At 40.6% G+C, this 13,202-nt stretch overlaps 2 protein-coding genes across 2 annotated transcripts; both read right to left on the bottom strand.

Moving 5' to 3' along the window:
- Positions 1-10,243: 10,243 nt before the first annotated feature.
- LOC136264786 (uncharacterized) lies at positions 10,244-11,062 on the bottom strand. Its single transcript, XM_066059555.1, has one exon. It carries the CDS (start codon positions 11,060-11,062, stop codon positions 10,244-10,246), a length of 819 nt encoding a protein of 272 aa, XP_065915627.1.
- A 365-nt stretch (positions 11,063-11,427) lies between these two features.
- Positions 11,428-12,372, bottom strand: LOC136264785 (uncharacterized). Its single transcript, XM_066059554.1, has one exon. The coding sequence runs from the start codon at positions 12,370-12,372 to the stop codon at positions 11,428-11,430; it is 945 nt and encodes a 314-aa protein (XP_065915626.1).
- Positions 12,373-13,202: the final 830 nt, after the last annotated feature.

Raw genomic sequence — 13,202 nt, 5'->3', positions numbered from 1 at the left:
TGTATAGAGATCAGCTAGAAGAAGTTACCTTGTAGATAGTTCAGCTACAACAATTCACCCTGTAGAAAGATCAGCTAGAAGAAGTCACCTTGTAGAGTGTTCAGTTACAAAGAAACCATCATGTAGAGAGTTCAGCTGCAAACAAATCACTCTGTAGAGAGTTCAGCTACAAAGAAACCACCATGTAGAGAGTTCAGCCTCATACAAACCACCTTGTAGAGAATTCAACTACAACAAATCACCCTGTAGAGAAGAAATTACCTTGTAGAGAGTTCAGCTACAAAGAAACCACCATGTAGAGAGTTTAGCTGCAAACAATTCACCTGTAGAGAGTTCAGCTAGAAACAAATCACCCTGTAGAGAGATCAACTGGACGAAGTCACCTTATAGAGAGCTCAGCTACAAAGAAACCATCATGTAGAGAGTTCAGCTGCAAACAAATCACCCTGCAGAGAGTTCAGCTACAAAAAAATCACCCTGTAGAGAGTTCAGCTAGACGAAGTCACCTTATAGAGAGTTCAGCTACAAAGAAACCATCATGTAGAGAGTTCGGCTATAAAGACACCACCATGTAGAGAGTTTAGCTGCAAACAAATCACCTGTTACAGAGAGTTCAGCTACAAAGAAACCATCCTGTATATAGTTCAGCTACATTTCAAGTCACCCAGTAGAGAGATCAGCTGCAAAAAAAATCCTGTGGGGAATAATGAGCATGTAATAAATATATGTATATAATTTGTATAATTACTAATAAAATCAAAAATAATTGAAGTACTAAAATTCTTCTTTAAGTTCTTTTCTTCTTCCTGTGGTAAAGAAAAAAAACACATGGGTTAAAAAAGCCCCAAAGCCAGCCATAGGCCGGCTTTGCAGTATACAAATACAAAAAGAAGTGATATCTAATCAAAAACAGCCAAGCTGTAAAAAAAGGTGCGGCCCCCAAAAAGGCCATGGTGAAAAAAGATGTGAAATCCAAGGTGGCGGCCAAGAAATGGCTGTGATGGTAGGTTAATGGTTACATTTTAATAACGGCAATTCAGGTGAATTTTGTGCCGCTTGGTCTTGGCACCAAATTCACCTGAATTGTTGTTATTAAAATGTAACCATTAACCTACCATCACAGCCATTTCTTGCCTGCCACCTTGGATTTCACATCTTTTTTCACCATGGCCTTTATGGGGGCCGCACCTTTTTTTACAGCTTGGCTGTTTTTGATTAGATATACATAACTGGACTTCTCTGTCCTGACAAACGTAACTACAACATTAAATGGTACCTCCCATAATCGAATTGCTATAGGCATGCTTAAAGAAGGAATAGAGTGGTCAAGCTCGTAATATGCTTGGGAGCTAGAACCTAGCAAATCAATGATCGAAAGTGGGATTTGTAATGCCTGAGGTCTTTCCTGTTAGCAGGGTTTTAACCATTTTCAGGCCTTTTAGTTAGTGGATTTGAAAAAGCCTCGTTATCTTCCAAAGGTCAAAGCATTTTATGAATACCATTAACATCTGAGTTATCCAAAGATCTAAGTTTGAAAGCCATACCGTTGCTAGATTGCTGAGTCATGTCATGGTGTAAGTAATGTGTGTGTAAATTGCAGGCAACAGTACTTTTGGAGTTCCTGTCTGGATTTATTAATAAGAAAAATGAGGATAACAGTGAAGTGCGTATGGAAGCTATTGAAGTAGAGATCATAAAGTTTCTGGAGATGTTGGTAAATCATGTGGACTTGAGAGCTAGTAATGCTGTTGAGTTACTGAAGGCACTACAATATTCGAAACATTTAAGTAAAAAGTTCAGAAAAATAGTTACAAATACGGTAAGCTTCTTGACCATGTGAAAACATTATTGCATGCATATTATAATTGGTATTCTGCAGGTTAACGAAAGAGGCATGAGAGAAATTAAACATCTGAATTTAATACAAATTTGTACTTTGTTTAAATGTTTACCCGTTTGGAAATATCAGGTATGTGTTTGTCATATTGTTGTATTTACATAGTAACTGGCTATGTGTGTTTTGTTAAACACAGGTTGTAGAGGAGTTCCTAAACCGTTATCCTATTCCTTTAGCAGTAGATCTTAAGCATCCATCTTGGAGTACAGTCATAGAGACAATAATTACATGGTTGGTAAATGTGATATTGTACTGTTACATGCCTATACGTGTGTGACTGAATTTTGCAAGACCAATGCAAATTTCACATCAGTACGTAATTTTGAGATAAACAGTTTTAAAGATTTCAAGCCATTGTAACTTGTCAAGGGTAGTAAGCACACATACCAAAGATGTATCAATTTGTTATCTTTCAGAGCATTCCAAGTATTAGTGTCTGCAGTGTTGGGAGTAAAGCGTTACTTATGTAACGCATTACATAATATTATTACTTTTGTGGTAACTAAGTAATAAAATGAAATACACTATAAAAACAGGTAATATAACTCAAGTTACTATACTTACAAATGTAACATGTTACCTAAGTAATATAGTTACTGTAACGAATCTAATATTATGTAATATTATTACTACAAGTAACAAATTTACTAATCTCATTAGTAATCCACCGAGTAACGCCTAGCCACAATGAAGTAATGAAGCCTACTGAATAAAGCTTATTCACCAGCTTCTTACTTATAACCAAGATTTGCACATTGTCCAACAACGGAATCATGTCACGTGATAAGGTGGTAGTTTCACACGTGACAGCTTAAGGCTATGGACACAAAGTATTATAATATGTAATATTATTATAGTTACTTTATTTTATGTGTAATATGTAACTAACTAAATAGTTCAGTTGCAAGTAATATGTAATCTAATCCAAAACAGCCAAGCTGTAAAAAAAGTGTGCGGCCCTCAGAAAGGCTATGGTGAAAAAAGATGTGAAATCCAAGGTGGCGGCCAAGAAATGGCTGTGATGGTAGGTTAATGGTAAAAATTTTAATAACGACAATTCAGGTGAATTTTTGTGCCACTTCACAAAATTTACCTAAATTGTCATTATTAAAATTTTTACCATTAACCTACCATCACAGCCATTTCTTGGCCGCCACCTTGGATTTCACATCTTTTTTCACCGTAGCCTTTCTGAGGGCCGCACTCTTTTTTTACAGCTTGGCTGTTTTGGATTAGATTTCATTTCTTTTTGTATTTGTATACCCCAAAGCCGGCCTATGGCCAGCTTTGGGACTTTTTTAACCTATGTTTTTTTCTTTACTACAGGAAGAAGAAAAGATGAAGTAGATGTACTTTAAATATTTTATCAGTAAATGTACAAATTATATATACTGTATAATACATATGTGACCGAATTTGCGAAAAGGGGTCTTCCACACACATCCAATTTGCCAACTTTGACAATTGATAACTTCAGATTGGAAAGAGCTATTGCCTTGATATTTGGGCAGTGGTGAGCACCACTATAGCTGAATACAAGGTGAAATATTCAGGTTAATATGTTACTTGAACACTGAGTTATGGTCTCCAACGGTTACAGAATTGGATGTGTGTGGAAGACCCCTTTTCGCAAATCCGGTCACATAATATTATATTGATTACAGAAATCTCCATGGTGGTTTCTTTGTAACTGAACACTCTACAAGGTGACTTCTTCTAATTGCTCTCTCTACAGGGTGAATTGTTTGTAGCTGAACGATCTACAAGGTAACTTCTTCTAGCTGATCTCTCTACAGGGTGATGTGTTTGTAGCTGAATTCTGTATAGGTGATTTGTTTGCAGCTGAGCTCTTTACAGAATGGTTTCTTTGTAGCTGAACTCTCTAAAAGGTAACTTCTTCTAACTGATCTTTCTACAGGGCAATTTGTTTCTGGCAGAATTTTCTACAGGGTGATTTCTTTGCAGCTGAACTCTCTACATGGTGGTTTCTTTGTAGCTGAACTCCCTACAAGGTAATTTCTTCTAGCTGATCTCTCTACAGGGAGATTTGTTTGTAGCTGAACTATCTACAAGGTAACTTCTTATAGCTGATCTCTCTACAAGGTGATTTGTTTGTAGTTGAATTCTGTACAGGTGATTTGTTTGCAGCTGAGCTCTTTACAAAATGGTTTCTTTGTAGCTGAACTTTCTCCAAGGTAACTTCTTCTAACTGATCTTTCTACAGGGTGATTTGTTTGTAGCTGAACTATCTACAAGGTAATTTCTTCTAGCTGATCTCTCTACAGGGAGATTTGTTTGTAGCTGAACTCTCTACAGGTGATTTGTTTGCAGCTGAACTATCTAGATGATGGTTTCTTTGTAGCTGAACTCTCTACAAGGTAATTTCTTCTAGCTGAACTCTCTACATGGTGGTTTCTTTGTAGCTGAACTCTCTACAAGATAACTTCTTCTAACTGATCTTTCTACAGGGCAATTTGTTTCTGGCAGAATTTTCTACAGGGTGATTTCTTTGCAGCTGAACTCTCTACATGGTGGTTTCTTTGTAGCTGAACTCTCTACAAGGTAATTTCTTCTAGCTGATCTCTCTACAGGGAGATTTGTTTGTAGCTGAACTATCTACAAGGTAACTTCTTATAGCTGATCTCTCTACAAGGTGATTTGTTCGTAGTTGAATTCTGTACAGGTGATTTGTTTGCAGCTGAGCTCTTTACAGAATGGTTTCTTTGTAGCTGAACTCTCTACAGGGTGATTTGTTTGTAGCTGAAATCCCTACAAGGTAACTTCTTCTAGCTGATCTTTCTACAGGGCGATTTGTTTGTAGCTGAGTTCTCTACAGGGTGTTTGTTTGCAGCTGAATTCTCTACATGGTGGTTTCTTTATAGCTGAACTCTCTACAAGGTGACTACTTCTAGCTGATCTCTCTACAGGGTGATTTGTTTGTAGCTGAACTCTCTACAGGTGATTTGTTTGTAGCTGAACTCTCTACAAGGCGATACTTCTAGGTGATCTCTCTACAGGATTCCTTGTTTCTAACGGAACTCTCAAAAGGGTGATCTGTTCATAGCTGAACTTTCTACTGGGTGATTTGTTTGCAGCTGAACTCTCTAAATGGTGGTTTCTTTGTAGCTGAACTCTCTACAACGTGACTTCTTCTAGCTGAACTCTCTACAAGGTGACTTGTTTCTAGCTGATCTCTCTACAGGGTGACTTGTTTCTAGCTGAACTCTCTACAGGTGATTTGTTTGTAGCTGAACTCTCTACATGGTGGTTTCGTTGTAGCTGAACTCTCTACAAGGTAACTTCTTCTAGCTGATCTTTTTACACTGCATATTTGTTTGTAGCTGAGTTCTCTACAGGGTGATTTGTTTGCAGCTGAACTCTCTACATGGGAGTTTCATTGTAGCTGAACTCTCTACAATGTGACTTCTTCTAGCTGAACTCTCTACAGGGTGACTTGTTTCTAGCTGAACTCTCTATAGGTGATTTGTTTGCAGTTGAACTCTCTACATGGTGGTTTCTTTGTAGCTGAACTCTCTAAATGGTGGTTTCTTTGTAGCTGAACTCTCTACAAGGTAACTTCTTCTAGCCGAACTTTCTACAAGGTGATTGAGTTTTTTGCAGCTGAACTCTTTACATGGTGGTTGCTTTGTAGCTGAACTCTCTTAAAGGTGACTTCTTCTAGCTGAACTCTCTACAGGATGATTTGTTTGCAGCTGAACTCTCTACGTGGTAGTTTCTTTGTAGCTGAACTCTCTACAATGTGACTTCTTCTAGCTGAACTCTCTACAGGGTGACTTGTTTTTAGCTGATCTCTCTACAGGGTGACTTGTTTCTAGCTGAACTCTCTACAGGTGATTTGTTTGCAGCTGAACTCTCTACATGGTGGTTTCTTTGTAGCTGAACTCTCTACAAGGTAACTTCTTCTAACTGATCTTTCTACAGGGTGATTTGTTTGTAGCTGAATTCTCTACAGGGTGATTTATTTGCAGCTTAACTCTCTACAAGGTGACTTCTTCTAGCTGAACTCTCAACAGAGTGATTGATTTTTTTTGCAGCTGAACTCTCTACATGGTGGTTTCTTTGTAACTGAACTCTCTACAGGGTGATTTGTTTGTAGCTGAACTCTCTACAGGGTGATTTGTTTGTAGCTGAACTCTCTATAGGGTGATCTGTTCATAGCTGAACTCCCTATAAGGTAACTTCTTCTAGCTAATCTTTCTACAGGGCGATTTGTTTGTAGCTGAGTTCTCTACAGGGTGATTTGTTTGCAGCTGAACTCTCTACATGATGGTTTCTTTGTAGCTGAACTCTCTACAAGGTAATTTCTTCTAGCTGATCTCTCTACAGGCCGATTTGTTTGTAGCTGAACTCTCTACATGATGGTTTCTTTGTAGCTGAACTCTCTACAAGGTGATTTCTTCTATAGCTGATCTTTCTACAGGGTGATTTGTTTGTAGTTGAACTCTCTACATGATAGTTTCTTTGTAGCTGAACTCTCTACAAGGTGATTTCTTCTATAGTTGATCTTTCTACAGGGTGATTTGTTTGTACCTGAACTATCTACATGATGGTTTCTTTGTAGCTGAACTCTCTACAAGGTAACTTCTTCTAGCTGATCTCTCTACAGGACAATTTGTTTGTACCTGAACTCTCACATGATTGTTTCTTTGAAGCTGAACTCTCTACAAGGTGATTTCTTCTAGCTGATCTTTCTACAGGGTGATTTGTTTGTAACTGAACTCTCTACAAGAAAACTTCTTCTAACTGATGTCTGAACAGGGTGAATTGTTTGTAGCTGAACTCTCTACAGGGTGATTTGTTTGTAGCTGATCTCTATACAGGTTACTTATTTTTAACTGATCTCTTGAATTCTGTTCAGGGTGACTGCTCTATTAGGATGACTGCTCTATTAGAGTGTTTCGATCTCGCACTTGCTACACCAAGTTGGATTTCGTGTTATAACTCCGTGGCTTTAAGTCTGATTCTTCTACACCATTGAAGAGCCTTTCTAAGATGATAACTCCATCTGTACAGCGATTTTCAAAGCATTACCCCAAGTGGTTTATCTGGTAGGCGTGGCAAGCATATAATAATAATAATAAAGATTAGCTAATCTCGATTGCGTAATTGTTACACACTGTTGATTTTTTCGCTGTATCTTCCTGGTTTTTAGCTCGATTTCTTTCAAACCACAAAAGGTTTGAGGTTCAATAGTTAACCTATTCACCCACCGATTTTTAGCTTCTTCCCATACGCGGTTTACCCTGTAGGCGTGACAACATATTGGTGTCATTTTTCGTGCATAATCGCTCATAACTCTTTGCTTGTTTATGGTATTCCAGCCAAAGTTGGTACAGAGATGCGCCTTTATACCCCCCTTCTGTGTGCCAAATTTCAAGGCAATCGGATAACGCGTTCGCGTTTTATAGCAGTTTTTGTAAGTGTGCGAAAAGAGGAAGAAAAATAAGAAGAAAAAAAAAACGAAGAAACTAAGCCAATTTTTGAAGTCGCATATCTCAGGAATGCCTGAAGCGATTTCGCTCAAATTTGGAATGTGGAGTGCTGAAGGTGGAGGGAATCTACACAGCAAAATTTGTCTTGTTTCATCAAGGCAGCACAGAGCTACGGAGGTGCGAAAATTGCGTTTTTTTCTTCCTGTCAATATACTCACGGGGTTGCGCGCCGGCTTCTTGGGCCGCACGACACACTACGTGTGTCTTGATATGTAACTAGTTACTTGTAAAAAGTAACTTGCCCAACACTGGTGGCTGCATATAGCTTTTCCACTAGAAAAGTAGTAGTATCACAAGTGCTTACATGAGGGTGGAGGGTAGTAGAGTGGATGCCAGATAGGCTTCAAAATGGATGGGGGACCGTGACTGAGCTGAAGAGACGAAGTTACAGGGCTGTCCTGACTCCTTAACGGCTGATATAAAGCAGGAAAAACACAGAAGACATTTGGCCAGCTGTAAACCAGGCCATCCACTAGCACATCCCTGATTCTTATCAAGCCAGGTACTTACAAGGTTAGAAATTGCTTGCCATACCACCCAGAATGGAGTGCTCTTAAAACCTGCCTCATATAATTTGAGAAATGCTAAGGCTTAAACCAATAGTCACATAGTGTAGCCTATCACTGGTGACATTAGTTTGATTTTGCTTGATCTGTGGTATATAAAATCTGGTCGCATACATATATTGGGGAGATATTTCAAAATTTTATGAATACTACTCTTTTATTTAAAAGGTTGTTGTCAATACAATGTAGTTCAGTGCTTTTTATCTCACATATTTAGAAATTCTACTACTACTAAGTGCAATGGAATTCTTTCCTTGCTAGACACAGTGTATACTTGTGAGTGTTCACAGAAATGAGCCTCACAAAATCTTTGTGGTGCCTTGGCAATAATGGTTATGTTAATGTTGATCACTTGACTAACCTTTCTTATGTACCCTGGCTCCTAAGATGCCAACCCACTAGTAGCTCTTCGCCTCCCACAAACTGATGTTTGTGGTGGTGGTTTGGTAAATGTACTTTGCCTTGATTACCATGTTTGGTCCTTTAAAATTTTTCTTACTAGTTTTTTTTGAGGTCAAATATCTATAAGGTCCTAAATTTTTTATTTATTTTAAATAATCGATACTTGGGCCAGGAAGGGATTTGGCGTCCAGAGGCATTCTGCACGCCAAGTACCTTCCATTAAGCCACATCTGCGTTGGCAATATACTTATAAGTACATGGCAACCATCCTAGTTGGGCGCAGTACTATCACATTCCTCCTATCAGGAATGGAGATGCTGCGAGTGCAGCTAGAGCTATGGATAAGCTCTGCATCAGAGCGGCACAACCAGCATTGCCACCACAACACTCCAGCTGAGAGACAGCACAAATGCTAGGCTGGAGCTCTCTGTGGACAAGGTGGTTGACGGTGCTCCTTGAGAGCGGCCCCGTCAACACCTCTGGAAGGAGCTGACGTTGACCCACAGAGGAGTCGCACATCAATACTCCTATTTGTGTGGAGCTGACCCATGCTCATGAAGGAGCATGGGGCCAACACTACTGCTGAGAGACAGCAGAAATGCTAGGCTGGAGCTCTCTGTAGACAAGCTGATTAATGGTGCTCCTTGAGAGCGGCCCCATCAACACCACCTTTGAAGGAGCTGATGTTGACCCGTTAGGGAGTCGCACATTAACGCTCCTGTTTGAGTGGCCTAATCTGCAGCTAATGAATGCAACAAATGTTAGCCATACACATAGCTATACATTAGCAACAAGATGGCAATACACAGCATATAATTACCTATTGAACAACAATATGGAACATAGATTATGTAACAGTGTACCCCATAACAGATTGTAGGTGTAAAACTATGTTAGCCTGTTATCAGAAGCAAATTGTAATTATTTTATTTTATTCGTTGTTATCTTTTGAGTGATTTCTAGCAGTTGTAGCACTACAGAGGCAGAGGTATGGAAAGAATAGCTATGAAGAGGGGGAGGGGGAGGTGGGTGATGTTTTTTGTTATCACGCATTAGCGTCAGCTCCTACTTCTTGATCACATGTTAGTGCGCATGTGCGACGTCACTATTCCTATTGGTGCACAGATGTTCTAATTAGTGCCCCGTCAATACTATTTGCTGTCCCACTCTATGATGGAGTGTCTGGTGCTGCCATCGTTTTCAACATTAACTAGGTTTAAAGGTATTTTTAAACATTATTAATGTTGATCACTTGGCTAACCTTTCTTATGTGCCCTGGCTCCTAAGATGCCAACCCACTAGTAGCTCTTTGCCTCCCACAAACTTATGTTTGTGGTGGTGGTTTGGTAAATGTACTTTTCCTTGATTGCCATGTTTGGTCCTTTAAAATTTTCTTACTAGTTTTTTTTTTGAGGTCAAATATCTATAAGGCCCTAAATTTTTTATTTATTTTAAATTCTCGATACTTGGGCCAGGAAGGGATTTGGCGTCCAGAGGCATTCTGCATGCCAAGTACCTTCCCTTAAGCCACAAAAAGGGGACACTCTATAGCTACATAGAGAGGAGGTGTTTCCTTTTACCCAGGTATCGTAGTTCCTGCGTGAGTGCCTGATCTCCGGATGTGTAGGTATGGCATCACCCGCAAGTGGTAACTTGTATATATTAACATGATTATTATGTACATTCATACAATTAGAAGTATGCGCCTGGGTGACTACATAGCATATGTACATTCATACAATTAGAAGTATGCACCTGGGTGGCTACATAGCATGTGTACACTAAAAAACTAAAAAAAAACTGTTTGTGTAGTTTAGTTGTATTAGTGATTCCCTGTGGTAATTGACTTGGAAAGTTCCGCTACCTCAGTGGGTGGAGGCCGGATATATCTGGATATGGGTGTCTGAAATGTTTGCTAATGATGCCAAGGTTGCTGCTCCTATACGAAAACTATGGGTATTATAGTGGTGCCTGTTTAACTTCAGTTCCCCCATAAGGCTTTGGTGAGCTGCGCAGAACATGGAGTTTGTCCAGCCTTTTCCTTCCTTGGTGATGAAAAGAGGGCCAGGGTGACTGCTTCTCTTGCCAGGTAAGATAGCACTGCTTTGACTGGACAAATAGTCATGTAGACTATGTATGTAGACTTGTGCACCTTGTTTGAATGGATCCGTCTTTGACTGCTTGAGAATCAGTTGTAGTAGGCGGGGTTCTGCTCTGTTGTCAACTGTGACATCTTGAAGTGAGAGGTGACGGGATGTGTCATATGAGCCCTCTAAGGGAATTGTAAATTCGCTGACTCTTAGAAAGCCAAAGGCAAGACAGCACATAACCCATAAAGTGGTGTTGTCATAGGTAGGTTGTTTAGACAGGAGATGTCTAATTTTGCCGAGTAGCTGAATGGTGATCGGGAGGCGCTTTCTCTTTGAGTGAACATCAGCCTGACGCTTTTTAATGCCTCTCAAGATAAGGAGAAGTCGGGGTGTCAGTTGTTGGCTGAAATGGGTGTGCAATCCTTTACAGATGTGCAGGTGTTTAACTACTGATAAATATACTTTAATGGTTCCATGGGAAACACAGGAAACTGCCAGGTGTGTTGTAAACAGCGTCAGAGCACCTTCGGACGCAGGAAGTGGCTTGATCCTTGCTGCCTTGCAGAAGTGAAGATATCTTCTTTGACCAGCCATGTAGGTGGATCTGCTTGACTTGGACAGGCCAGTTTGCAAAAGCTTTTGGGCTTTGCTGAGGAGCCCGCGGATGTGGGTATTCTGCTGGTGGCCACCTAAAGGTGAATGACCAGCAGTGATCTAAAAATCATTCTCCATGACAGTATGCCCTTATGCATTTTGTACTATTCTCAATGAGCAGTGTGCACTTATACATTTTATTATTAACATTCTCAATGAACGGTATGCAATTATACATTTTGAGAACAAACAAAGAGACAATGCAGCTAAATGCGATATACAATCATAAATACATTGAGTTATGTGTGAGGTGTTTGTCCGGTGCTTTGAGATTGCTAGGAGTGGATTTGCAGTCTGTTTATGGTTCACTTGAAGTGGCGCAGAAAGGAAGGTGAAGTCCAGTTCTGCTTTCTGGGTGATACCAGCTTTAAAAGGGGTGTTGGAATCGGCACAGGAATTCTGGAGGCATGAGGGTTTGCCTGAAGAAATTCCATTGATTTATTTCTTGAGAGCTGGTCTGCGGCAATGTTTTCTACTCCAGGGATATGGGAAGCAACTACTCTGATGTCGAAGTGAGCAGAGAAGAACCAGAGACATCGCAGCAAATGCATAGCGATCGGTTCCTTGGAAGAACCTTTATTAATAGAATCAACAACGCTCCGGTTATCACACTTGAATTCTACTCTGTAGCCAGATAGTAATGGCCGCCATATGGCACAGCTTAAAACTATCGGGACAAGCTCCTTGGTCATGATGTCCATTCGTGACCACTCGTTGCACCGCACCAGTTGCATCCATTGAGTCCCGAAGACTGCACCACAGCCCCAGGATCCTGATGCGTCAGTAAGTATCTCATGGTCTGGGAGAGAACAATTGAAGAAGCTGCGACCATTCCAAGAAGAGACAAAGAAGTGCCACCATCTTAAATCAGACCGAAAGGCCATGTTAAGGCAAGTATAATAAGACTGGCGCTTGAGGCGAGCTGCTGTGCGGTACATTCTGGATAAGAATATCCTCCCTGGGGTTACTACCTTAGTAGCATGCTGTAGAAGGCCCACCGATGATAGTATCTCTCTTTTCATGGCTTTCTTTCGAGATAACCAGGAAGCAACTTGGAGGCGGATTCTTTGTAGCTTGTCATCGGGTAAGCATGCCTGCATACTTTGAGAGTCTAGTGTAATCCCTAAGAAGGTGAAACCATCTGAAGGTCCCTCAACCTTCTTTAAAGCCAGGGGAATTCCCAGCATAGAGCATATATCCTTGATCTCAGTTAAGTTATTGGAGCATGTGGGGGACTGTGGAGGGCCCATCGTCAGGAAATCATCCAAGTAGTGAAGGACTGGTGTGACCTGCTGTTGTTCAAGTATCCATGACAGTAGATCCGCCAAGACATTGAACAATTAGGGGGGCAGACCTGAGACCAAAGGGTAGGCAGGTGTCAATAAATATGTGCTGATCCCATCTCATATCTAAGAGATGGTGGTCTGCTGGGTGAACCGGTAGAAGGCGAAAGGCACTCTTTATGTCTACTTTTACCAGCAGTGTGCCATGGCCAATCTACTTAATGTGTTCAATTACCGAGTCTACCGTAATGTGCTTCAGGGAACACAACACCTTGGGATTCCTTCATTAACACTTCCCCCGATAGGATGAGAGAGGTCAACTATCAACCTCCACTTGTTAGGCTGGTGGTTCTTAGGGATGACTCCGAACTGACTAACCTGTGTCTGTGGGGCTGAAGATTTTGGAAATGGGCCGGCTACAAGTCCGAGAGCAATTTCCTCAGTCAAATAGTTCTGCACTATGTCTGGGTGCTGGAGTGCATAACTTAAATTCTGTTTAGCGGACTTCAACAGTGTTGATTGTTCTCTAAAACCAATCCGAAACCCCTCGGGTAGTCCATTGATGAAAAACTCCACTAGTGGCCTGTTTGGGTGGTCTGTCAACATCCTTTTCCAATTGTCTACCCTCAGCGGTGTAGAGATTACTGTGGCCCCTGGTGGAACTCTTACAGTAGCTGGAGCTCTGCCTAGGTGGGATGTCCAAGCTGAGATCCATTTGTCATAGTTGCAACGCACGTCTTCAGTGTGAACTCCAATAATGTTTTCCTCTGTCATCACTGTAGGGGGAGATGGTGATA

Source organism: Dysidea avara, chromosome 8, assembly GCF_963678975.1.
Source record: "Dysidea avara chromosome 8, odDysAvar1.4, whole genome shotgun sequence".
Taxonomy (NCBI): Eukaryota; Metazoa; Porifera; class Demospongiae; order Dictyoceratida; family Dysideidae; genus Dysidea; species Dysidea avara.
This window is presented reverse-complemented; position numbering and strand designations above follow the sequence as displayed.

What these genes read in the sequence shown, in the direction of transcription:
- LOC136264786 (XM_066059555.1), bottom strand. Translation starts at nt 11,062, where the DNA reads ATGGCTGGTCAAAGAAGATATCTTCACTTCTGCAAGGCAGCAAGGATC.
- LOC136264785 (XM_066059554.1), bottom strand. Translation starts at nt 12,372, where the DNA reads ATGGGCCCTCCACAGTCCCCCACATGCTCCAATAACTTAACTGAGATC.